This window comes from Amblyomma mixtum, chromosome 2 (assembly GCF_055824585.1).
Source record: "Amblyomma mixtum isolate Tamu chromosome 2, ASM5582458v1, whole genome shotgun sequence".
In the NCBI taxonomy this organism is placed as follows: Eukaryota; Metazoa; Arthropoda; class Arachnida; order Ixodida; family Ixodidae; genus Amblyomma; species Amblyomma mixtum.
Genome location: NC_143013.1, coordinates 295790210 through 295817283, shown reverse-complemented (window position 1 = coordinate 295817283; position 27074 = coordinate 295790210). Strand labels below are relative to the sequence as shown.

General features: G+C 46.8%; 1 protein-coding gene across 1 annotated transcript; it reads right to left on the bottom strand.

Moving 5' to 3' along the window:
- Window positions 1-7506: 7506 nt before the first annotated feature.
- Window positions 7507-17609, bottom strand: LOC149364574 (neprilysin-2-like). Its single transcript, XM_089570146.1, has 2 exons — window positions 17086-17609; window positions 7507-10177 (listed from the first exon to the last, which is right to left on the bottom strand). Exons 1-2 carry the CDS (start codon window positions 17506-17508, stop codon window positions 8114-8116), a joined length of 2487 nt encoding a protein of 828 aa, XP_089426272.1. The 5' UTR covers window positions 17509-17609; the 3' UTR covers window positions 7507-8113.
- Between the last annotated feature and the right edge of the window lie 9465 nt (window positions 17610-27074).

Here is a 27074-nt window from a genome sequence, read left to right as displayed (position 1 = left end):
CGCCAGATTTTTTTTTCTTCTTGGGCTCACGTGCAGGAGATTCTTCTTCTTCTTGTTCGTCGTCCATCTTGTTCGCTTCTTTTTCTGCTTCGCCGCTGGGCGTGATTTTAAAATCACCAAGACGACTGACTTCAACCGTGAGCCTAAATTAAATTATCCTATACTCTGCCTCCGTTTTCGGGAGTTACCGTACCCTATAATCGAACGCACGCTATTCAGGGAGAAGATCGAACAGTTGTTCACCTAAGCACTTCCGAATCTTCAGTATGATTTTCGTGACCATAGCAGCATTAAGGAGAGTACAAGTAATAAACCTAGAAAATCAAGGTTGCTTCATGCAACAATTGGTTTACTCACAATAGGTCATTAAACACGACGTGTGGCGTCTTCTTAAAACTATACCTTCGAAGTTATATCAGCGCAACAACATAACTACACATTCTTAATTAATTCTTACATTACTACACATTCTTAAAAATGAACGTTTGCTTAGCCAGCGCCTAAAACATCAACGCTTCATCTAAAACGCCGGAGGTTTGCGAGATCTTGCTGGCCTTCAACGTTCTCGTCGCTATAACATTACTAGAATCGACCATCTGTGATTCACAAGCTCCATTATGGAAAGTAAAAAGGAATGTGATCATATTTTCGTTTTGGTCGTACTTTTATCCGTAGACAGTACGCAAGTTATTTTATGATCCAGTAGGGGCTTAAAAGTCGGGCCATCTTTGTTCGGACAAGCCATACAAATGCAATAGGCGTAGTTAGTTGTGGACAGAACAACCTGAACCAAGACGAAGGACAAAGAAGCAACACAAGCGTATGCCATTATAATGAGGTGAAGAAGAAGAAGAAGAAGTATGCTGCTGGTGGTGTGTTCCTACGTGTTGCGGAGTTAGTGGACAGTGAAAATATCCTCAGTCACTGTCAAATCGGTTTCCGTCGAAAATGTTCCATATGGAATGCCCATGTTGACCTCGAGAGTCGAATTTTCCTTGCGCGGCGTCAAAAAATGCATGCTGCTTTGGTTACATTAGATGTAGCCAAAGCTTACGACAGTGTGGAAAACACCATATTATTGCAAAGACTGCAGACTCTGCAGTTTCCACGCTACTTAATTGCTTGGATTTCGGCGTTCCTATACTTCGTCTCACAAGATGTTTGCAGCACTACGGAAGGTAGAGCTCTCTCGTCCAATCAGGGCTGCAGAAACGCAGAAAATAGTCCCTCGAATGTTTGATGAGTGTATCACTATTAATCAAAACAATAAGCATTGCAACTAAAAACATGATTTGGACAGGTGTATTTAAATGGTAGGGAGTGTTTCAATCTCTGGTGAAATTACCAGACAAAGCCCGTACGGACACAGCTCTGCGGAGGCCTGCTGCGAGGTAGTGAGGCGTCGCCACTTTCCAACATGGCGTCGGTCGAGTCTGTTGTGTCTCCTGTGTGCTCTACACCGACAGTGCGCTGTTTCCCCAAGCAGGCGAAGCAGGTGGCTTTAAATGTTCTTGAAGCGCTTCGCGTCGAGTGCGGGGGCAGTTGGAGTACAAATGCGCTCATCAAGAGGACGGCAAAACTCACGCAGGTGAGCGAGCGAACGCTTTACAAGTGGACAACGGAGACGTTGAACGCGGGCCGAGTGTTGTCACCGAAGAAGCGTTCTGGCGGAAGAGGCCGCGAGCGGACGAAGAAGCTGGACGATTTTGACCTGAGCGTGTTGCGAAGGGTGGTACACACCTTTTTCCAGAGAGGGGAAATTCCAACTATCGCGAAGGTGGTTGCGCATTTCGAAGAGGACGAAACGCTACCGACCGTGTCCGCAGCGACAATGCAGAGGATGTTGAAGAAACTTGGCTTCCGATACAAGAAGCGCTCTCGGAATGCGATGTTAATCGAAGCGACGCACATTGTGCAGTGTCGCCGCCGGTACCTGCGCCAGATAGCGGAGCTGCGACGCCAGGGTAGGCCTATTTTCTTCACCGACGAAACGTGATTTATGAGGACGATGAGATGATCGAGCCCGTTTAACGTGCGTTGCCTCTCGCGCAGCACATGGGCTTGTTTTGCATTTCGCCACCATCGACACTCGGCTGCCTCGGCACGCTGGAGTAATAAATTTATATGCACATGACACGATTACTGAAATTTACTGCGACGCGATAACAGAGGAACTGGTGAGAACAGGTTGCGACAAAAAAAAAAAGAACAGTGGGGCTAGTCCCTTTGGAACGGGCGTCCGCCTGTCCAAAAACAAACCAAAAAAAGAATAAAAAGACATCACGCGCCACCTGCTAGAGGTAGAAAGAAGCCACCTGGACATCAGGTGGATCGAGCCACAGGCGCGTAGGAACACACTAATGTAGTGCGCGCCGTCCTGATTGGACGAGAGAGCTGTACCTTTCGTAGTGCTGCAAACATCGTGTGAGACGGAGTATAGATAACAGGCAATTTTATTGTACACTCCATGGTGTCAACTCTGGATGGTATAAACAAACTAGAGGTGTTCCTCGGGGGGCAATCATTTCACCCATACTCTTCAACATTCTACTGAGCTCAATTCCCAGTCATCACGAAATTGGCACGTACGTCTATGCGGACGACGTTGCATTTTCCTCGGCTGCTCCTGACATTCAATCTCTTTACGTGCGTCTGCAATCGTAACTGAACTTGCTTGAGAATTGGTTGTGTGGCCTACGACTCACCTCAAATGTTAACAAATGCGCTATCCTTGTTTTTCGATTCGAAGATTCTGTTGCTCTGTCTCTAACTTACAAGCGACAAATTATTCCTCAAGTTCAGTCTTTAAAATATCTTGGTGTCATTTATGACGACAAGCTCACATAGCACTCTCACATTGACCATGTTGCAGCGAGAGGCACTCGTGCTGTGAGCATGTTGCGTAGGTTAAGCAATCCCCGGTCTGGAATGCGGAGAGATGCACTTTTAATGACTTATGTGATGTACGTCCGACCAATGTTAGAATTTGGATCAGTGCTGTTTTCTGGTTCAGCTGCTTACAAAATTCGCCCGCTTCTTCTTTTGGAGCGGAAAGCTCTACGGTTGTGCCTTGGCCTCCCTAAATTTGTAGCTAACGACGTGCTTTACCTTGAAGCTCGAATTCCACCTTTAGTATCTAGATTTAAGTTTGTCACTGTTCAGACGTACCTCACGATATATGACTCAAGTTTCCACCGATCCACGTCTGTGTTTTGTTGCCAGCCGACCTTTTTTGGAATCCACTGGCCTTTATTTCATACACCGTAGGTAGTACTGGTACAAAATTTACTTCGCCCGTTAAATGTACTCCTGTTTGACATACTTCCGACACAAAACAGTGTGCCTTCCGTGAAAATTGTCTATGATGACATTTTCCCGAAGAATGCAAAGCATTTACCATCAAGCATTTTAAATGGATTATTAGAAGACCATTTACAAAGCCTACCTGCTTCCATCATGATTGCTACTGACGCCTCCCAATGTGATGAAAAGGCAGGAGTGGGAATATATTGCCCCCTTCTTGATTGGTCTTTTTCTGTGCGTCTTCCGGATTTCACCCCAATTTTCCAAGCGGAGTTTCTGGCGGTGGTGCTTGCTCTTCGCAAACTAGACCCTTCTTTCTCCGCAGTGGCTGTCATTACTGACACCTTTTCTTTGTGCTCGTCCCTTGCTTCAGCTACGGATGCTCCAATCCTCAACACCTTCTTATCATTACTTCCTCCCCATTTGAGCCTTTTACATATGATATGGGTACCAGGTCATAGCAGTGTGACAGTCAATGAAGTGGCTGATAGCTTGGCAAAAGCGTCCCTCAATGGCCCCGTGCTACCTGTCCTCCCGGCTACAGCGTACATCACAACAGCGAGGTTTCGGAGAAGCATTTGGTTAAGCATGACATCTGGATCAATTTTAAGATCTGATGATTTCCTGCATCTTTAGTATCCGTGGAGCAGAAAATCATGTCATTCACAACAGCATGAAGTCTAACTAGGCTGCGCTGCCGGATCCCTCCCTTAAATTTTTATTTGCACATGCCTGGTTTGGCGCTTTCTCCCGTCTGCGCATTCTGTGGTGAACAAGAATCAATAGACCATTTTTTGTTGTTTTGTCGACGCTTCACCATGATGAGACGTCGATATTTAGAGCAACCACTGCAACAGCTTGGCCTTAGTTTGAGCAGCCCGATCATATTGTCATTTGGGGCCATCATTCTTGGTTACAGCCACAGGTCTGTTTTTACCGCCATCCAAAATATTTTACTGGAATCTACACGGTTTTCTTGCTAATATTTTATTCTTTATTTATTTACTTATTACAAATCTTTTTTTTTCTATCCCCCGTTACTATTATTATTATTTTCATTCATTTATTTATTTATCAACTCCCTCTGCTAGAGATCCTGCAGAGTCAAGCTCCTGCGTGCGTTACGCTTGTCCTGTTTCTTTTTGGTCTTTCTGCTTTCCCTTGAAGATTCTCTTCCCAAGCATTCTGCTATTTCTATTTATTTCTTAATTTGTCTATTTTTCCCAAGAGAACAAAACCAAACAAAAAAATCTCAAAAACTCTCTATTCACCCCTCTTCTTGGCCGATCCCCCTGTGTGGGTATGCGCCATTCTATGAGGTGAACAACAACAACAACAAGGCGCGCTACTCCATACATAGTCGCGGGTCGGTGCTGGTGGTTTTGCTGAAGCGTTAACACGCTCCTCTGGAAACCTTGGACGAACTGCCATGCTGACTTTCCGGAGATGCTTCTTGACATAGTCAATCTTTCCGCCGCACGAAAGCAGGCTCTTTAGAATTCCTCGACCCAAGCTCAAGCGATATCCTAAGCTGCACTGGTAGTTAAACATTGCCCAACAGCTGCACTTTCTCAACAGGTGCCGTCTTTACCAAAAGTAACCGGGCAGCGGTGGTCTGTTTCTTAGCCGCGTAGCGAAGCACTTACGGCAGCCCTTCAGCTCTGAATCTGTGTAAAATAAGGCGAACCCCTCTCCTCACGTTATGACACCTTTCGGTCTTGAGGGGTGCCATAAAGACTCATTTATACGCTTGAGAATCAAAAACCTGCTTCTCGGTTACGTTTTGCAAATGGGGTGCCTCTGTTTTCTCCATAATTACAAGGGGGGGGGGGGGGGGTGCACTGATAACCAGATGAATTTCGTCGCGTGTTGTGAGGTGACAGACCAATCCTTGTACATGTTGCTTTCGCTTACGTTCAATGGCGCACTGTCCACACGCTACCCTTATGTAAAGCACTGCTTGAAATATTGCGCCTTTGGAGCTGCTGTGAATCCATCGGCGTTTACATTCAGCGCATCGGAAGTTTGTATTTAGCAAGCTCACAAAGCACAGCAAGTGAAAATTTTCTCTAGCTTTTCATTTTAGATTACCACCGGGTATTAAAGCTTGAAAATGCGCAGGCGAACATTTGCACCACGTAAAAAATGATTACGCGACTAATTTCGCATCTTGGTCCACACGTGCGCCGTCAATACTTTTGGTTTCAATGATTGTTGACTCCTTTCATAAGTGGTTTAAAGTAACGCACGATGAAGAAGAGCGATGCACCGAGGCCGACGAGAAACAGAGCGCAAGAGAAACTAGGAATAGAATGACGTAAGCGTCCGCAAGCGACCGCAGTCTACCAAGTGTCCCCAAGTCGCGTAAATGCACTGATCATGGAGAGACGTCCACGGTAGTGCTACACCCTGTCTTTGCCACCCCTGTCGCTGGCTCTGCGCGCTGGCTGTGCGGGGGTGGTGGTGAAAACTTTTATTTTGTGCAATAGAGTTTGGGAGCCCCGCTGCATGGTCAGCGCCCCTAGTCCGGGACACCGCATCACGAGGCCCCGTCTCTCGCCCGTTTCACCAGAGCCCTTTGGGACTCAAGCGAGCAGCAGTTGAGGAGGGCAGTCTCCCATGCCTCTCTGGAAGGGGTAGGGGAAGGGTGGAGGTGGGGATTTTGAGTACATGACCACACACCACGTGGAAGATATCACAGGTCTCCCCACAGTGCGGGCATCGCCCACCCGTGTTAGGATCGTAATGTTTTATGATTGTAGGACAGAGTAGAGTACCTGTCTGCAGGCGCCTTAAAGTTCGCTCCTCCGTCTTGCTCAGCCCCTTTGCAGGGGCCGGGAAAATGCCGTGGTTCTCGCTGCAATGCTACCCTGATGAAAATGAATTTTTATGGCGCAAGCGCATCTGTGGCCAAAGAGCGCCATGGCACAATTAAGGTACTTTCGGCTATTCAAGGTGGGGTCAAAGACCCATTTCCCAAGCATTGCACCCTAAATAAACCAAGCACCAGGCATGGGGAAGCTTGTACCCATTGTGTCAGCGGTGGGAAGCCGGCGACAGTGGGGATCGAACTCTGCACCTCTCGCATGCGATGCGGATGCTCAGATTACTAGGCCACCGCTGTGGTATGGGCTTGTGACCCTATACAGAAATTTCGACAGACAGGGCATAGACTGCGCATTAGCAGTCTGGACGCGTAAATAAATTTGCAAGGCACTGGTAATCATGTATCCACAAGAAAATTTGTGTGTCCCCTTTGAATGGAACATATCTGCATTGCAAGCAGATGATTCTTTGAAACCTTTTCATATTGAACTTCGCATCACTTTTAGCAAAATTACGAAGAAAGGCATCGAGAAAAGGCGTTAATCGCAAACAATACTTCCGATGTCGAGATTGACACAGCTTTAATTCATGACGCAGATGATAACATGCCGAGTCCATCACAAAACAAAATACAGGCATCACAAAAAGTAAAGATCTCTTCTTCAAAGATGCTACACTGTGCAACACATTTTCTGCACCATACGACTCCAGATATGAAGCTACGGGGCTAACTTTTTTTACCATTAGTGTAATTGAACCATCTCGCATAAAATTAGATTGAATGGTTGATCGTTGAGAAACATATGAAACAGCTTTTGGAAGAGGCAAACGTGTAAGAAAAGTAAAAACAAGCAGCGCACATTTCCTCACGAAGGCTAATACGTAAAGTGAATGAAAACTGACAGCAATGGAAACATTTGTATATTTCACTTAGCTAAAGTTATTCGCTTCGCCACAGCTGACGGCGCAGGTCACAAAAAATACGGCCAGTACTTCTGCACTCAAGTCGTTGGCACAAACTGGCACTGTCCTGTCGAAGACGGATTGTGTTGGCCAGTTGTCACAACGATGAATTCACACGCAGGAAAGTTTTCATATATAATACAAAGGTGCAGAAGGTGGCCACCAATAGCATAAAAAAACAAATATTCTTCGCACTCGAGCACCGTAGCAGCACTTAGAAGAGATCACAACGCAGACAAAGCTATTTCACACACGGCTTCATACAACTCACCACCAAAGAAGGACACATTATTCGTCCGGGCAGCCACAGAGCTGCGAGCGCACTAAGCTCCCCTACAAACAGCTCATTTCGAAAGAAGATTTGACTGCTAAAATGATGGCAGTAAGCCCTTTTAGCTGTCCAGTTTACTAGAAATAATTTTTTTTTTGCTGTCACGCAAGTTATAGCTGAATAATATAGCTCCTACTGAACTTTGAATTAGCCTTTACAGAATACATGAGCATAATTAGTAACACAGAGGTTAAGTTACAGGTGAGCAAACGTAACATGCAACGTGCACGATTGTCATCACAAGGCTATGACAGGCCTCAATCTCGTAGTCCGACAGCCGGACACCTATCGAGCGCGCATGCTCGATGACGCTTCTGATATCGTATTTACATTGGCTAAACATAAAAATGCTATTGTACTGGAGGCATAGCATATCCGTGTTCCAGCGAAACAGCCTTCGACGTCATCGAGACTTTCACGAAATACTTTAGAGAAGTTTTGGATCCTGTAATGTCTGTAACCACGAGTAGCGACGAAGAAATTCAGTTGTGGCATAGAAAGATAAAATAAACTTTGGCAACAAAGAATGCATCCATATAAGAAAAAAGGCGCCCTCAATGTCTTAAATATAAAACAATGAAAGTGGTATGGTGCTAATTAATTTCGCGAATACACCTAATTGCTTAGCTCAAGGCTTTGAATCATCCATTAGGGAGATTATCTCGCGTTGCGTCGGCCTTCACGTTTCGGTCAGTTGAAGAACTCGCACTTGACATACGGGTTCATCCTGGAACCGGGATCGCAAGAGAACGCCTTGGCGAATTCCGGGAAGTTTCTCACCGCCTTGTTGCAGTTGACACGAATTGGGCTCGTCACGTATCTTCGCGGACACGTCATGAAACAGAGGGTCAGAAAGAACACCTTTTCCTCTGTCAGGTCCTCCGCGATTCTGAACCGACGTCCGTCCTTCCTCAACGCCCGCTGAAAGGCCGCGTAGGCGACTTCCAGGGCCGGTATCTCGGGAAACACGCTCCGATTGTGGCCCCCTCTGGTGCAAGTGTCGCGAATCGCGTACTTCTGCGCCGACGCATCGGAGAGGAGCGAGTGTACGGCGCTGCCATTAGGGTGCCATCGAAGGCCGCTCCGGTCCAGCGACTTGACGATCTCCAGCGTCATGAGGAATCCGATTCCGCCGTAGAGCATGCCCATCGTGCCGTTCCTGTAATACAGCGGCCTGACGAGAGCGCCTATGGCGATGAGCACGCTGTTGAAAATGGCGTCGTAGCTCAGGTAAGGCTCTGCGGAGTTGATCGGTTGATCGAACAGTCTAAGGTGCAACGCTTCTTCTTTGACCTTACGGATGTTCCTGCGAGACTTGACCCAATAGGCAGCAAATGAAGTCTCGTTCTCCGGAAAGTCCTTGTACATCTTTTCCAAGTGCTCCATCTTCAGGCCGATCTCGTCGGGCCATAGACGCTTATGAACGGCGCGAACCTTGGCAGCGGCCAGCTGTTTGCTATCGGAGTCAAGCCATTTACAATTCGTCACCTTCTTCACTGCCTCTGCCACTAAGCTGTCGAAGCTCTCATCGATTAATGCCTTGTCGTAGTTGGAAACACTCGTGACAAAGTACAAGGCCGAGAGCAGGATCTTGTACGGGATCTCGACGTTGGAGCCGCAGTACAAAGGGCGTGCTACTCTGGCTGCATCGGCGTCTCCGAAGTGGTCAACGAGAGCAACAGGGTTAGCAACCGGTCCGTACATCTGTGCGAAAAGCCATGATAGATGCCTGACGAGCTTCTGGTCGCCGTACTTGCCGAACAAGTTACCGACGGCTCTCATGTAGGTGATGTCAGTTAGCAACACCTCAGTAGCCATAGTAAGAGGCAGCGGCAAGTTCTTCTGCAATGCCTTGAGCCAGACTGCGGACGAAATCGCGGGAGTATAGTTGCCGATTTCGCCGAGTGGAAACAATGCGGACTGTTTCAGCGGGTCGGCCAGCGCGGCATGAAGCGTCCGCAGGACATCGTCTTCCATAGCAGCTGTCTCGTTAATGAGCTTCTCGTCGTCTTCGTGAGGCAAGGCGCCGACCGTGACAGAGCTGCTCAGTTTCTTCCAGTACTGAACGTACGCGCCGATCTTCAGGATTTCGTCGTGATGGAACAAGAGATGGGGCAAGTAATGATCTGGGGAGACGACCAGTCGCCAGCCAGTCTCGCCTGGCAATTCGGCGATCGTCAAGGAGAACCAGGAAGGGACGTCGTAGTTAAAGCCCACCGATACGAACAGATCTAGGGCGTGTACGTCCGGTGGTGGACTGTGCGGCCAGCTGAGCCCGGTTTCGTTCAGGAAGGACAGGAAGGCGCGCGGGTTTGTGCCGTATTTCGAGTCGTCTCCCGTGCAGGACTCGTACATGTTGAGCGGCTTCCGAGCGATGGGCAGCTCGGAGAGGCCGTGGCGAAGCTTGGCGCCTAAGCCCTTGAACCAGCCGTAGATAGCTGCGTCCATAGCCGAAACGGAGTGGCTGAGTGTGATCCTGGGCGGGGACCACGCCGAGCAGACGTACTCGTTGAAGTCGAAGCACGGGTCCCCCTTCTTGGCGGTGATGTTGAAGAAGAAAGCGGCGTGTTGAATGCAGTCGTCTGTTCGGCACAGCGGATCACCGGGCTCTTCTGGAGGGTGGTGCTTCCAGAGTAGCGTCAGAATGATGACGAATGCCACCCAGAATAAGCAGAAGCCGGCGCTCACGACCGCAGCCTTGCCCCAGGCGACGTCACCTTGCGGAGCAGTGACAGCAGCATCAGGAAGCCGAATCTGCAAAGATGTTATTGATGACGGTTAGACATCCTGACCTTTGCGAAAATGCTTTTTTGTTTTAGATGATCCTGCACTGCTACTTTGCAGCGAAAAGGGAAGCAGTCGTAGTCTGCTTTATTTACTGCTGTCAATAAAACCAAAAATATATATGTGCGTGTAGAGGAGACAGCAGGAAATAAAAAAAAAATTGGCTGTATTTTCACCGATGGCCATCCCGAGTGCCTCTCCCGTAACCGACAGTAGAGTAAGCATGAAATGTTTGCGGGCATAACACATTGCTTGTAGATGATACTAGTCAAAATCTTGAAATGGCTCTAATGTTCAACACACCACGCCACACAAACTGTGCACTGGTCCATTTGGACGCAATCGTTTCCTGTGGGTGTCTAGAGAATATCTTCCGTCCTGACTCGGCACCTGTATCCGGTTTCTGTTTGCCTTTCATCTTTGTAATCGTTGTTTTCATTCCTCGGTTATTTGTACCACTTTGCCTGTGTGACACTGGTGACGTCCCCACTGGATTACGTCCAACATAATTGATGACGAAGTAATGACAAATTACTAATAAGTGGCTAATTACTGATTAATGACAAAATACTAATTAACTGCTAATTATTGACGCTTAAGCTTCGCCTTTAGGAGTGGAACGCGACAGCGTGTTGTAGCGCTGCCAGGCAGTCCACGCAACACCACCACCCGTTCGGCGCGATGCCTTGCCCTTTGAACGCGACGATTTTTGAGGAAAGGAAATGGTGCAGCAATTCTCTGCCATCTCGGTGGACACCCGAACCGCACCGTAAAGGAAGGGAGGAACGCCACCATCCGTTCGGCGCGATGCCTTGGCCTTTGAACGCAACGCTTTCTGAGGAAAGGAAATGGCACAGTAATTCTCTGTCATCTCGGTGGACACCCGATCGGCACTGTACAGGAAGGGAGGAACGCCACCATCCGTTCGGCGCAAAGCTACCGGCGCTTTTATGCCGGTCCTGTAGGAGGGCTCATAGTGTCTCGTTAAATCTCGTTCGGTGCCAGGATACTCTCGTTTCAGTGCCCGGATGTTTTTTTTTTTGTCTTTGTCTTTATTTCATTTCATTTTCTCACAACAGAGAAAAAAGGAGCAGGAGCTAAAGGCTCACAGCCTGACAGAGGCTCCTGCCCCAGGTAGCACAATTTGGCATTTCAGTGCACACTTAATAAAAAGAAAAGATAGACATGGAAACAGTTCTCATTTACATAAACACATTTGAACATATAAATACTTCAACATATAAAAGTGAACATATAAATATGGAATTAGACAACACTTAGTAGAATTTAAGGAAAAAAGAAACGCTAAATGTACATCTCGGCACTCTGCAAAACTCATGTAATTGCAAACACACACACACACACATAGATTACAGACACATAGCACACCGTACTCTGATAATATATATACACCTTGATTACACCGAAAATTAATGAATACAAACAATGTCTTATTGAATGAAAGAAATGGGTTTTTTTAACAAATACGATTTGACATATTTCTTAAACTCCGGTTTTTGGAATTTGATTTCTTCTCCTATGAAATTCAGCAAATAAGGAACTTGGAAATGTAAGATCTGTCTGCCATAATTGGTCCTAGTGAGCGGTATTCTTCTTGTGTGTTTACGTAAGGTGTAATTTGATTCTTGGAGGTTTGCTTCAGAGAGGTACAATTTATTGTTTTTTATATATTGTAATAACTTGAAATAATATATTTGCGCAGCTGGAAGCATTTCATGTTTAATAAATAGCTTGTCTGTTGGAAGATCACATGGTTTTCCTTGATAATTTTCAAATATTCGCAACACCTTTTTTTGGAGGATCGTTAGTTTGTTATAGTTATGAGCTGTAGTAGTACCCCACACTAGACTACAATATGATAACTTGGAGAGGAAAAGAGAGGAATACAATGTTTTCTTCAACCACAAAGGAATGAGATTACCAATTTTATACATACAGCCCACGGTTTTTCCTAACTCTGCAGCTAATTTGTTCACATGCGTGTTCGAGGACATATCATTTTGAAACCATACGCCTAAGAACTTTTGAACTGTCACCTCATGCAGTCGCGTGTTGCGAAATAATATTACAATATTTGCAAAAGACGGTTTATTTATAGGTTTAAATATCACATATTTGGTTTTACTTACATTTAACTGTAACTTATTTGTGTCCAACCAGTAAGAGAGGTTTTCTAAGTAATCATTTACTGTTTTTTCTAAGTGAGGCAGTGACGCATTTGAAAAGAATAGGTTTGTGTCATCTGCATACATGACTATTCGAGGTGAAGAAGGTATTAATAGAAGATCATTTATGTACAGATTAAATAACAAAGGCCCCAGTATCGACCCTTGAGGAATACCATTTAAAATTACTGATCGTGGCGAGGACAGTTTATTGAAAGACACATATTGATACCGTTTGGTCAAGTAGCTCTCTAAGAGTTTGTGCGCATTCCCCCGTATTCCATACCTCTGCAGTTTACATAAAAGAATGTCATGATTAACGGAGTCAAATGCTTTACGAAGGTCTAGAAATAAGCCTATTGTGTATAAACGATTTTCGATGTTCTTTATTATTTCTTCCTTAACGTTGAGTAGTGCGAGTTCACATGATTTGTTCTTCTGGAAACCGTACTGAGCATCGCTCATTATACTGTATTTATCTATGAAGCTTATTAATCTTAAATTTATGATAGTTTCGAAGACTCTTGAAAAAAATTGGAAGGACAGATATGGGCCTGAAGTTATTTACTGAGTTATCATTCCCACCTTTATGAATAGGACATACTCTAGCTATCTTAAGGCTTTCGGGAAATATTCCCGTATCAAGCATACAGTTGATAATGTGAGTTAAAACTGGTGAAATAATGTCGGATACATGTTTGATGGGGACAGCTTTTATATCATCAAAACCAGAGGCAGAATCATTCTTTAGTTTATCAATAATTTTGCTGACTTCATGAGGAGAGGTAGGGGACAATATAAGCGAGTTTACCACGCTTTCACTTGGCGGGACAGTAGAAAGAGTATGCTGATGGAGACTGCAAACGTAATTTCCACAACTGCTAAAATGTTCATTCAGCGCTACCAATGAATCTTTAACATTCAAACTATGATCATTTTGAGTAACACTCAATGTGTGTTCCTGCCCATTTTTACCAGTTAAGTTTCTCACTTCATGCCAAATTTTTCTGGGATCATTAAAAATACGCGTAAATAGTTCCTCATAGTATTTAAGTTTGGCCGTTTTTATTTCCGTATTAACCTTATTGCGAAATTTCTTGTACCGAACAAGTTCACTCGCATCGCGACTCTTTATAAATGAATGGAACATTCTATTCCTCTCTTGTATTTTCCTGTACAGTGTGACATTTATCCATGGTTTCCTTACTTTTTTATGCTGGCTAGCCCTTGTTTGCACAGGGAAAGCTCTTTCGTAGCACGTAATAAAATAACTAAAAAATTTATTGTAAGCATCATTTGGGTTTGACTCATTTATTACCGATACCCAATTGACATTTTCAATAAGGATGCGAAAATGTTCCAGTGAACTTGAATTTATGCGGCGGTAATAATAAACATCCCTTCTACTTATGCTATTATGGTGCGGTATGAAGAAAAAAATTGGTAAATGGTCACTAATGTCTACAGACATAACACCGGCTGACGAGTTTGGGGGATCTACATTTGTGATACACAAGTCTATCAGAGTGGAACTATGCTGGGTGTTACGTGTGGGTATAGTGATAGCGTTTGAACATGCGTTAGAGTTTATTAAGAGGTTAAGCTGCCTTGAACACGTGTCGTCGATCAACATATCTATATTCATGTCACCTAGAATTGCAAACGATTTGCCGGAGTTATTCAGATACGTCAACAGGTCCTCAAGAAAAGAAAAGAACTGGATTTTGCTCCCACATGGCGGTCTGTACAACACTGCGGCTAAGACACCATTTAAGCGAAGTAGGAGGCATTCTACATTCTGATTTATCAGGGAAAATTCAGGGATGACTTCGTGTTTTATAGCCTTTCTTACATATGCTGCCACGCCACCACCACGGTTTATGGCTCTGTTTCTTACGTGGCATACATAATCTTTAACCTGCATGGCACTATCGCGTTCGGTTAGCCATGTCTCCGAAAAGAACAATATGTCAAAGCGAGATCTAGTACAGGAAGGGAGGAACTGGCTGGTTGGCTTTCGGTCTCGGCGTGACGTCACCACACTGCCGACAACGGGAGCTAAAAACATTTCCTGCTTAAAAGGAACCTTTAAAAGGTTTCTTAAAATGAAAAAGAAGAAGAAACAGTTCGTCTTCTGCCAATACCGGCTGTAGGGTCGGACTTTGGTAGGATTATTGCAGCGGTGGCAGAAAAGAAAATGGTTAACGAGCACCGCAACATGATAGGATGCAGACCATAGTATGAAAAACAATGCGACAAAATTTTCAGCGTAATGTCAAACACTACAATGTAATGTCACGCGACATATGCTATCGAGAAGCTGCAATTCCAGATAGAAAGGAATTCAATGTCAGCAAGCAAATTATACAGGGTATTAAGTTGCTGTGTTCGGTAGTCCAAGGATAGCATCTTTAGAAGGTTCACTACATGCGGAGTATAGTATAATGTTAGTATTATGACGACTTCCAGCTGTGCACAGTTTTTCAAAAGTAAGATAGTCATGTTCTGAAACACGATAAGGTACATAAAAAAATCAGGGGGCACTTTGGCTCTCTAAAGCTCTGCAAGGCGGAAGCCTTTCCTGGCGCACTGTTTGGCATTGACTGCGAGACTGCTTGTGCTGCACTAGTGCTTTATTTGACTACACACTTTAACTACACATTACAACTACACACTTTGACTGCCGACTTTGACTGCTTCTTTAGCATGACTCTCTCTCTGCTTCGATGAGTTCGGTTGTATCCATAGCTGTGTTCGCAGTAATGAGATATGTAATGTGGTCACCCACGGATGCCTTCCGCCCCCTGTCGGAGCTGACAACTATTTTATTAGTTGTCGTCTGCTCCAAAAGGGGGCGTCAGGCATCCGTGGGTGACCTCATTACTTCGAATTCGAGCACTCTGACGTCATAACCATTTCGACCAACCGAAAAGCATGACACTTCTGCTGACAACCTTCTGTCGACAACGATGAGGCATTAAGGGCTTTCGCCTTAATAAATTAAATTCCACGTTCCGTGGCGGCTCGGTGGCTTAGCACTGGCGAAATTGAATACAGCCGCGGAGGCCGCATATCGATGGAAGCTGAAGGCTAACGACGCCAGTGTGTTGTGCGATGTCAGTTCACGACATTAATCAGGAGCCCGCCATTAGCAGTGTACCTCCGAGCCCACGTATAGATACAGGATGTTACATCCAGCCTACAACACCAATTAAACTGTTACATGTGTAGCGCGAAATCATTCTGGAAGCAGTTGTCATAGGAAATGAGAACCACTGTGCCATCCATGAGCGCTTTTTGTAATGTCATTACGCGAAGTGGGCCGCGAGAAATTATTCCGTCTCGAAACTTGTTTACAGTGGATCGGAAGCTACCAATGAGTGGATGACGTCTTGAGGACTTCATGCAAAGGCTCTACTCCCTTCTTCAATAGTGTCACAATCATCGGCCGCCGAAGAAACACTCATAAATCCTGTAAACATTTGAAATCAAGAAGTCACGCACTGATTGCGTCAGCGACAGCTCGGTTTGGTTTACTACAAGATAATACAATTTCAAGAACGGGACTTTGTCATGAGCATGACTTTGGTACCTGCGCTATCAAATGTTTTTTCGTTGTTTTTTGTCGGCGTTTACATTCGCGCCTGGCTCTGTTGTGACGATTTTCGCCGAGGAAAATTCAGTTCTGCTTCCAGCGCCGTCCTGTCTACCCCCCTGTGAACGTATCCTTTCCCGCTCTTTTTTTGTAATACTGCACCAACTAGCCCAACAAGCTACGCCTCTTAAATACTCTGTCGCCGGTTCGTTTGTGCATGAGAACAGCACACTTCTCGGAATCATCGCCTCGCACTCGAAACCCACTCGACAGCGAACAAGCAAGAGTAGAAGCTAGCAATATCATCATCATCGTCATTTTATTCCCACATCAACATTACCGATGCAGAGGACCGTGAACAAAAAGCCTCTAACTGGGCTTGACGGGGTTCACGGCCCCTAAAAACATGGCATTGCTAAAGCGAGAGGCAGCAGAGCTAAACCGTAAGGCGGCAGGGTGTAGTTTTACACTACCTACTATTGCTATCAAAATTTTATGTGACGCGAGTCTGCGGAATGAAATCAGGGGGCACTTAAGGCTGCTTTCATGCTTTGAAGGAGAAAGCATGAGTGTGTCATCGTAAGAGTTCGACCTCAACGCATGTTGTGAACTTTGAAATGAGAAGAGAAGAAAGAGTATTTTCGTTTATTTCAGAGACCTCAAGGGCCCTCGCGTGAGGCCTTTACATGAGGGCTGGGCTAACAATATGTTGCTAATAAAACAATGGTTCGAAGGCTTTCTTAAAATCACCCGGGCTTGTATCCGGGTTTAAATGATCCGGACTCGAGGTAATGCTAACAGTCATGCAGTCATGCTAAAGTTCTCAAACGATATACTTCAGCAAGCTTGTAATGTTCGATTTTTGGCGTTGAAGGAGTTTTTCGGAAGTATTATAAGCTGTAGGATTTTTATTGGTGCGCATTGTATCTTACATTGCACTCTAGGATAACCCTCTTTATGGCTGCAGTATACATAAAAGGTTGCGCTGGAGAGCGCTGAAAAACTGAAAACGTCTTAGGATCGCCAGGTCAGCACATGGTCGCACATATAAACGTAAAAAAACATGGAACCTGGGAACGTAAGCTCTTCTCACTCACGATGTTTTGCAGGCTTTCCAAGCGAACCAAGCTCAACGACGGCTTGCTTTTCCTCCCGGCAGTGCTGTCACTGCGGCCAGCAAGCGTCGTGCTGGACGCCGAAGTCTGACTGCCTGTTGTGACTCCCAGGGCCATCGCCGCTATGCCTTGTCCATCCGAAGGCTGCATTGAGCCGACCGCACGCTCAGCAGGCACAGCTGCCGGCCCGCCACTCGCGTTCGCTGGGGCCGCTCGTTCCACCAAAAACCGCGAAGACGCACTTAGACCCGTATTCAACGCGAGCTCCTCGTCGACCGATCTTCGCGTCGCACCCGGCATGGCGGCCGCCATGGGATCCTTCCCAGCCGGATGACCAGAATACTTTGCGTTCCACGGTGCGAATGCTTCGGGTATGCTTGGACGCGAAGCGTCGGCCTGCGACATCGAATCGAGTCGGCTACTCGGGTAGAAGTCAAATAGGCTGCCGCCCCAAAACAGCTTCAAGGATTGCCTAGAGGAGGTCGGCCCGCTTGGAACTAACGTGCCCGGCGAAGTGAGGCAAAAGGCTTCCGATGGGTGGCGCTCCCCTACAGGAGCCGGCCGTGCATCCGGAAGTTCCTGGTGTGACGTTTCGCCATCGGCAGCGCTCTTCGGTTCTGGCAGCGGCGCATTGCTACTGTTGTTGGTCTCTTTGGTCCCGGGCAGGGGCTTCAGGTTCGATGCCTCTGAAGGTATCCGCTCTTGCTCCGCAGCCGACCTTGTGTCTGGAAGTTGTTGACTTCGTGTTTCGCTGTCAGCAGCTGGGCTCGGTAGTTTTCGCTGCTGCGTGTCACTGCCTTTGTCGGTCACCTGTCTTGCGCTCCTTGAACCCTTGGTGCTCGAGACTTCTGAAGGCTGGTCTTTCTGCAGTGGAGTCGACCGTGAATCTGTAAGTTCTTCGCCTGAGGCCTTGCCGTTGGCAGCGCCAGCGACTTCTGGCGGCGGGGCGTCTGCATCCCTCCCCTTGCGCTGTGCCCGATCGGTCGGGATGGAAGCGCTCTGAAGTGAGCCGACGCTGGAGACAGACTTCAACCCTTCGCTCGTCTTGGACGCTATGGTGATGGTCTCTTCGTCGACAGGAGTACAAGTGCAAGTCGACTGCACCAACGCTTGCTCAGGCATCGACTCCGGGGCCGAAGCAGCGTCGCGTTTCTGAGCGTGAGGGTGGTGACGTTGTTTCTTCTTCTTCTGCTTGTTCTTGTCCTTTTTCTTCGAGGTGTCCTGTTCTGGTCCCACCGCGGTCGTGTTGAGACTCCTGCGAAGAGAACCATTGCCGAGTGTCGGTTAGTCGTACGGAAGCGGCATGCAAAGAACCTCCAGCAAAAATAAGAGATGACGATTAGTGTAATGACTGCACCCACTCCTAAGTCCGCCTAGACCAATAGCCACATAGGGCATATTCTCTCTACGTCTTTTGTGCTCTTTTTGGTTCCAGCACATCTAGACAAAACACGCCTTAAGCAGCGGGGGAACGGAAAAGTTTAGGTTTACCGATATGGTTTGACAGGGCATGGCGTTGCTTGGCAGGGCATGACATGATATAGTATGGTGTGGTATGATACGTTATCGGGGGTTTCAAGTTCCTTAATAGCGATCGAGGAATAGTGGGAGACAGTGCTGCCCAGCTCAGAGCCGTGACTCCAGGTTCGGTTCCTCCAACAGCCAGACTAGGTCTCCCAGGCGCAAAAGCTCTTGGACATCCAGCGGGGCTGACCTGCTGTGTTATGAGGGGCTCAGCTTCACCCACTTTATTGTCTGTTCCAATGCTTCAGGCAGGTTGTGAAGAAAGCCGTAGTAGAGGGCTCTATGTTAATTTCTGCCTCGCTGGCGGCTCAAAGCATAACAAAATTCTCATGAAATTAAAGGTATAAAAAAGGGTTGATATGTGAGACTCAACATTGCGCAGTGGCGTTGTGGTGTCGGTGTTGCTCGAAGCCTTCCCACTGCGCGCTACGAGGGCGCTCGGTGCCGAGATCCTCGTACCGGACGCCGACAACCGAACGCTCTCGTACAGCCAGTAAGAATCTTTCACTATCTGTGCAAGCAGACTGTCTCCGGCCTGCACTGCGTCAGCGTCTTGTTACGCTGAAAAAAGGCTCACCTGCAGTCGGGAAGCTTGTTCTGCTCGGCAGCCATGGCGACAATTCCACCCGAGCACGAACGATTGCGATGCACGTTCTCACGATCTTGTCTCAACTTCTTCTCTGCTCACTGCTGGCACGTGAGCTGTTCCTTTTCTTTTTTCAAGTCGAGTTCCAACGTGTATCGCGAAGAACTCGCAGTAAAAAAAAAGATAAATACGAGTACCTTTCGCATCTACATAAAAATGGTTATAAATATAATCAGTTCGATAACAGTACCTTTACATTCACAATAATGGTAGAATTTGCTGTATTTTTTAACGAAAATATTTCTAATTGTATCATGTACACTTTTAATTCACGTAATTAAATGATTATTAGTGGTAAATAAATAATGTTTATCCACTTATTAGCCTATGTACTTGTTTATCCTTCAGAAAGTAAAAAGTTCAGGGCGGCACTTCGTTGACCTAAAGTGCAGTGAGGCGAAAGCCTTAAGCGCGGTGTTCCTGCTTGTGTCACTGATGTGGGGTTAAGATGTTAATTAAGTACACAATTGTTTGTGAATCTTAAGTGCTGGAGACACTGGAGGGCGTTTGGGAGGCATCCGTCTAATTCGACGCCTTTCTGCAAGCACTCTCCAGCGTCATAGACAAGGAAAACTGCATATGAGTTGGCAGGAAGTAGCGCAGCCGTTAGCACGGTCGGCTGCGGAACCGAAGGATTGTGGTTCGAATCCCATCATGCACAAAGATTCCTACTCTAGTCTGACTAGAAAAGCTTGAGACCTCTGCACACAACCTTCTGTCGACAACGCTGAGGCATTAAAGGCTTTCGCCTTAATATCAAATGCGCGCTTTCGGGCACCACACCGGCAGTCTTAAGGCAGTGACAGTATAGAGAGGCTTAACCACTGATCGACGGAGCAGGATTTTTCTCTGGAATACAGCGAAGCCGAACGTGTTTTCCGCGTTGGTTACAGAGCGCCCAACGTTAAACACGCCTTGGCTGCGCGCACATCGGACAGGACTATTTCCCTAGAGGCATGTAGCACATATACGAAGCAAAGGGAACTGCTGTTTCTAGATGATGACGTGGCTCGGCCTAATGGATCCCAGCGTCTTCCGCAAACAAACCGGCTCAGCCCCGGAAACCGCCAGCTGCAGGGACGTGCACACACACCGAAGATTGCGTTCGGATCACAGAAAGAGCGAAGTATAGAAACCACAAGAAAAATGGCGGGTTTGCGAGGGACAGGTGATCGCGCAGTGGCCGGTTCTCTTCAAACACATTACCGCAGTTCGTCCTCTCGAGTTGCACGTCCTCCGCGTCCGGTGAAGATCAGTTTTCCCTTCTTCTTGATCGCACACGCCTCAGGATGGAGATCTGAGAATCTGAGGTACGCAGTGATACCCTGGCCTCGTGGCATGCAGTTGGTCGTCGATCAAGAAAAAAATTGACAGTGGTCTAGTTCTAGTCAAACCTGCAGGATTGCGAAAGCAACGAGGAGAGAGAGAGAGGGAATGGAGAGCTCGCGGCAGCGGCGGCGACCCCGGCCCCGGCACGCTAGCAATGCGCTGATACTGCGCGTGTGCAACCGGCGGGCGCGGCGGCGGCACCTCTGACTCACCCGCGCTGCGACGGCGGCGGCGCGCCAGCTGTGCGCCGTGTGACGTCGCTGCTCCTCGCGCATGCGTAGTAAGACCTTTCGTCAGCTCCGCGAAATGGCTCGGCGACTCGCGTAGTGTTGCTTTCGCAACAAAAAACACGATAGAAAGAATGTTAGGAATGTCTGAGTTAGGACGATCTCTCATGAACTTACCATTATTATAAACTGTAGCTCGTCTTAGCGCGAACAACGAAAAAATCGATAGTTACCTCAAGCTGGTTGTCTGCCCTCCCCTATTATTACATGCACTCTGTCTCAAGACCTATTGAAAGTTCTAAATAAGAGCTTTGGGGTTGCCTCCGATTCTCAGCGCGGGACTGGTGTTCAGTTCAAAGACGTTCTCTATCTCTCCCTCTTCATTTCACTTTATCATCTCAGAGCCCCTGGGCAGATGGTATTACATAAGGGGTGTGGTATATAGGAGGGAAGAAAAATAGCAGGCACAGAATGATTTTTATGCGAGGTATACATACGAAATAGTTTCATTACGAAAGAGCATTTGTTATGTGATCGAGGAATATAGATGGCAGCAAGTTGTCGGGGAAGGTCGTTACAGTCACTAGGAGGGCGGTGGTGGTGCGCAAACGTTAGGTTCCTGTCGGAGCTCAGCATAAACTTACGAAATAAATATAAACTAGCAATTCGGCGATGGTGTGCAAGAACTGGCCGGTTGAAGTGCGATTTTGAAGAGGATAACCAGGTATCAAAAAAGCACGAGGACTGAATGAAAAATGCCTGTGGTTTACCTCAGTTATACCTAATGAGACGAACGAAAGACCGGCCTCCATCACTCCGCTGAGTCGAGCTCCCAACGGCTCGTACTGATGCGATCGTGCAAGGCGCACACTATGTACGGCTAATCACCATGGAGGAAAAAAAAAAAAAACTGAGGAGCGTGATGTCATGCGGCCAGCGTTCGCAAGCCGACTGTTTATGAAGCCGTTTTCTCCCTCAGTTTTTCGCTCTTCCGTTAACTCCTTTATGTTGGTTGGTTTATTGGTGTGTAAAGTACCAAAGGAACTCGGGCTATGAGGGACTCCGTAGTGAAGGGCTCCGGAAATTTCGACCACATGGGGTTCATTAACGTGCACCGACATCGCACAGCACAGGGGATCTAGAATTTCGCCTTCATCGAAATTCAGCCGCCGCGGCCGGGTTCGAACCCGCGTCTTTCGTTCTGGTATGTTTTATTGGGCGCGTATGCGTGGCTTGTGGCGCGGAGTGTCTACAGCAAGGAGGCTGATCTACAGTCAGTCTGCCGCCCTAATTCGCGCCTGCGCGCGTACAGCGGGACTAGATTTTACCGCACGCTATCACGTGGCGTGATCACGGGGGGACAAACTCTTTTTTTTACTATATCTTTACTTGCTAAGACTAGGCTCCAAGGTTGTCGCCGGACGCTCCCTCCTCAGTTTTTTTCCCTCCTTGCTAATCACCTGGTCATGTCACATGGTACGTCACGTGGTCATGTCACGTGGCAGCGGCGAGGCGAGCGGCGCGCCGGTGGCGGAGCTCGGCTCTGACCAGTCACGGGGTACGACGTCAGGCGTGTAAAGCCTATGGTGGGAAAAAACAGCGCAAACTAAGACAGAAAACATAGAACAAGAGGGGAGACACTACATGCGGTGTGTTCTCTGTCTTAGTTTGCGCTGTTTTTTTTCCACCATGAATTCACACCAACTAGCACAAATGTCTGCTTTGCTACTGTAAAGCCTAGCTCAAGGTCAAACCTTGTTGACCTTTAAAGTTGCAGCTCCGAGAGTGGAGCTTTCGCTACGATATAGTCATACTATTTTGAACTGCTGCAAATGTGTCAGCGATGTATGCTTGTTTCGAAAACGAGATGAGAGATGAGTATTCTAATTTTGACATGTCTTGTCATTTGTGCGGGACAAACTTGATATGCTGAGGGCCAGAACAGGCATGGCGCTTTAAAAAGACGAGTGTTTAATTGGTGCATTATACCACGTTGTAAATATGCGGAATACAAGTATCATTACAGAGATGAACATCAAGATATTTATATGATTGGGGCAAGTTGATACGAACGTCAGAGATTGCGTAGTGGAACAGGAGCGAATCACGGCGACGGTGGAAACACATACATTTGATTTTATTTATAATAGGTGTCATTAGCCAGTCGCTGGTCCAATTTTCGATGGGATATAGTTCACCTTGTACATATGGTTTGGTAAAAGGTGTTAGCGGCTGTTAGCGACAAATCCGTCAGCAAACATCCCAATACGGCAATATAAATTCTGCGGTTGGTTGTTAATGTAAATTAAAAGTAAATCTAGAACAAGGAGGCTATTGGGCATGAGGCCATTGGTCATGACAGATGTGCGAATGTCTGCACATAATGAAAAACTGCCTTCGATGTAAGAGGGATTTGAACAGGAATGCAATTGGTGCAATTATCGGCGCTCTTCCTGTGAACGTCCCGTTGACATTCTGCAGTCAGACAGGTTAACCCACAGGACGTCGTGGGGACGTCCGCGTAAAAGATCCGGCTCTCCGCGTCCAGCGCACGTTCCTCGTCTCAGTAGTTTGCTCCGCGAGATGTTCCGTGGCCGCCTAAAAAAAAAAAAAAGTACGTCCGAATGTCCGATATCGACGTCTGTGGAAGTTTTTCTGGACCGCCACTTTTTTTACGCCGGACGTTCCTCAAACTGCCGATAAACATCCGTTGGACTTTGAGAACCTCTAAAGATGTTTTAAGGACGTGCGAATTCAGACACGTCGCCAGGCATCCGCTGGATCTTCGACGGATTTTTTTAGTCCAACGAAATGGAGTACTTTTAAACTTTCACAAACAATTCCTCAATTCATAGGGTTAAAAACATGGGCGGCAAAGACGCGTCCTTATGATGGACTGCATCTGAATAGCCAGGCCTGGTTGCCTGTGCGAAAATGCTGTCATTGGAAGCATTCCCTAAAGTACACACAGCGGCCGCACGAGGTGGTTCACTTTCGATAGGCGCTGATATGTCTCTCAAAAATTTGTTCCCGGCCTGGTGAACCTTGTCGACAACTGTCTAATGTACGACACAATATTTCGCCATGCAGGCGTTAATTTTAAGTTTAGCTCCTTTTAGTGCCACTCATTATCTGCACCGCAGGCTGCCCCTCAACGGGCTGGCCAAACCTCCTTGAGCTGGGACCACATGTCTCGTCGACGTAGAAACTGCACTAGCATAGTCCTTCGCACTGCAGCAATTGCGGGTATGCTTCGCAGCTGCGTTTGGCGTCGCCCCTTTTGCGGTTGACCGGCCTAGGGTCACTAACTTCATGGAGTAGTCGGGCGCGTCCTGTGGGCGATCAACGCGTCTTGTGCCAATTGCAATGGAGCGCATATTGCAACCGCGCAAAACGACGAGGGACGAATTAAGAGAGGAAACCACAGGACAAGACAATTTTGCTTTTTTTCCCTCAGTCCCCGCCATGTGTACATGGGAAATCAATTGAAATTGAGAGACGCCTCTTCGTGCCTCGTCGTTTTGCGCGGTTGCAATATGCACTCTAATTTCAACCACCAACTAGCCCGCCTTCACGTGTTACCTGTGTCAAATTGCAATTCAGCACAAGACCAAGTTTTCCTTGCTGCCGAGCTGGAAGAGGATCGGCGGCGTAGCCGTACCGAGGAACGGCGGTCGACGTAACCTTCGCAGCAGGGAGAGCGGCGCCAGAGACAGTGCGGAGAGGGCGAACCTACAACTTCCTGAAAGGCCGTCTCGGACGAGGTTCGTGCTACAGGACGGGTCGCACTGCGGCGAGAGCTTAGGAAGCATCAGCACAACTCAGCAACCGCAGGCTCAGACCGACTGTTTAATGAGGCCGCTGCCTAGTTCGCCACTTTTGTTAATGTTTGATTGTATCATACAAGCCATAGGCATCGAAACTCTGGCGCTGATAATTTTGTATTCTGGTTAGCCTCTTGTTTACGTAACTAAGAAAGCTTTAACAACGGACTATATTCTCGCCGAGGAGGAATTCTACGTGTTTTCCTTGAATGTGGGCGGAGCTTCGCTGCATAATTGGTTTGTATCAGACTGTAGTTCGCGACCAGGACGATCGCTGGGCGGCCCCGGGTTGTGTCACGGACTAGAAAGACGAAGAAGTGGGCAGTGGCATGAGCGCAGCGCTCACGCTAGACGTGCGGCCATTAAATTGTGCCATTTATCTGTTCTTGCCGTCACGTAACTATATTAATGCCGAGCGTGACTGCCACTTTCTTCGCATCTCCTCCGCGCCTGGACGCATAAAGAATTATGGCTCCTGTGGCGCTCGGAGACTTTGCCTTTTCTGTTTACTGGTTCCACTGTAGGCTTGAACGGCGGCTCCTAATTTCGGTGTCCGATTAGAACGTCAGAGCATGGTGCAATTGGGGGCAACATACCCTGTCCATATTAAGGAGCGCCCTAGATGACGTGTTGCTCTTTTTATTCTCTTAAAGGGTAATTTGAGTTTAGAATGTATAGTTTTAAAAACAGCATCAGTCACGTAATAGGCAAACGGCGCAAATAGCAGAAAAATCTCCGCATTATAACCAACTCTGTAGACATCGCGTGTTAGATTATAAGCAGTGTAGAACCAATCTAGCAGATTTCTGATTTTCTGATTCTAAATAAAAAAGCCCCAAAAGAACCTTTAACGGTGGTCTGTTGTATACATCCGATAATAAAAGAAAAATGTGAACAAGTACAATTGTTAATAGTCTACACCACTGCACTACCATCTACTAAGCGATAGCAATAACATGGTGCTACTACCAAGCACTGAAATTATTTTTTCGGCCAACTGTAGCAGAAAAATTTACTGCTACGCAGGCTGTGCACACAGTTTAACATAGCCGTAGTTAAATTCCCTTCGTGTAGTGCTATCTTTGCAACGCTACCAGTGTGTTTTGAAAAAATAATAACCACGAGTGACCGTCTCTCCAGAGTTCGAAGACGTTGTCGGCCTATTAAGCTTCTTATCTCGAATGTCCGCTCCCGTGTTCAAATTGAGTGCCATCGAGAGCGCCGACCATTCCATACCGTTCTCAACAAACACCGCGTAAAAATGGTCATTGCCGTCGCCAAGCTGTTTTATATTTGCGGGCGCAAGTCCGGCCAATGAAAAGTTTCCTTTGAAATCTGCTTGTTGTCTACCGGTATATCCAAATTTCGTCACCGCCTATAACAATATTTACAGGCAAATTGCGATAGTTACTTACAGAATATTTTAGGGCGTAAGCATTAATTTGGTAGGAACTAACCTCTAACAAAATCGTCCGTTATATGTTCGCCTATCGCGGGCACTCCTTTCCGCGACTTTATATTCATCGACGCGCGATGTCGCGTTCTGCGCATGCGCAACGGTGCAGGGCAGAAATTTCTGGTTTCGTCTTCCGGCTGGTGTGAAAGCTTTCCAAACGGCAAATTTTTATTCAGAACATTTCGAAATGCAACCTAAAAGGTAACGAACTTCCGTAGAGGATTTATTGGTTCACGCAAATAATTCTAGGGGCAGAAAAAAAAAAGGGGCGAAAAATTTATTTCGAGGGATTGGTTTAAACAACGATTTCGGTTCAAAAGTGCCTCAGAATGCTACCTAAAAAGGAACTTATTGACAGGCGTAAATGGCAAATAATTTCCGTTCTGTCAACGCTTGGTCAAAAAAATAAATTAGAAGAAAAAGGTATGACCACAAAACAACATTAGAACCACAGCGCTACTCACTCGTAAACGCAGTACTAATCCCTTGCGCCTCATGAGCAACGGGAACAGGGGTTATTAATTATTATCTTGTGCGTTCTCAAAAGTATTGCCGTATATTCGCGCATGTGCAGAGCACCAGATCGCGTGTTGGCAAATGTTTGGTCGTCTGTTTGGCGAGTGTTTGGCGAATGTTTGGTCGTCATGCTTTCGCACTGATTTGAATGCAGTAAACATTCTCTGTAGGTTTTTTTTTTTTTTTTGAAGCAAGGCAACATACGGCCACCACAGCACGCTTGCACAATGCGATCACGGTGTTACACAAGTAATACTATAGCACTCGTAGTACTACCAGCATGTAACATGGCGTAGTACTACCTGCCCCAGCAGTGTGGCACCAAGCGCGATTTTCAAGCAACATCAAAAGCTGGCACAGCCATCAAAACAGAACGCAAAAAAGCCTTCAAGAATATACACAGCAGGATAATGACACCTCCGGAAGTTAGGAGCAACAATGCACCAAAT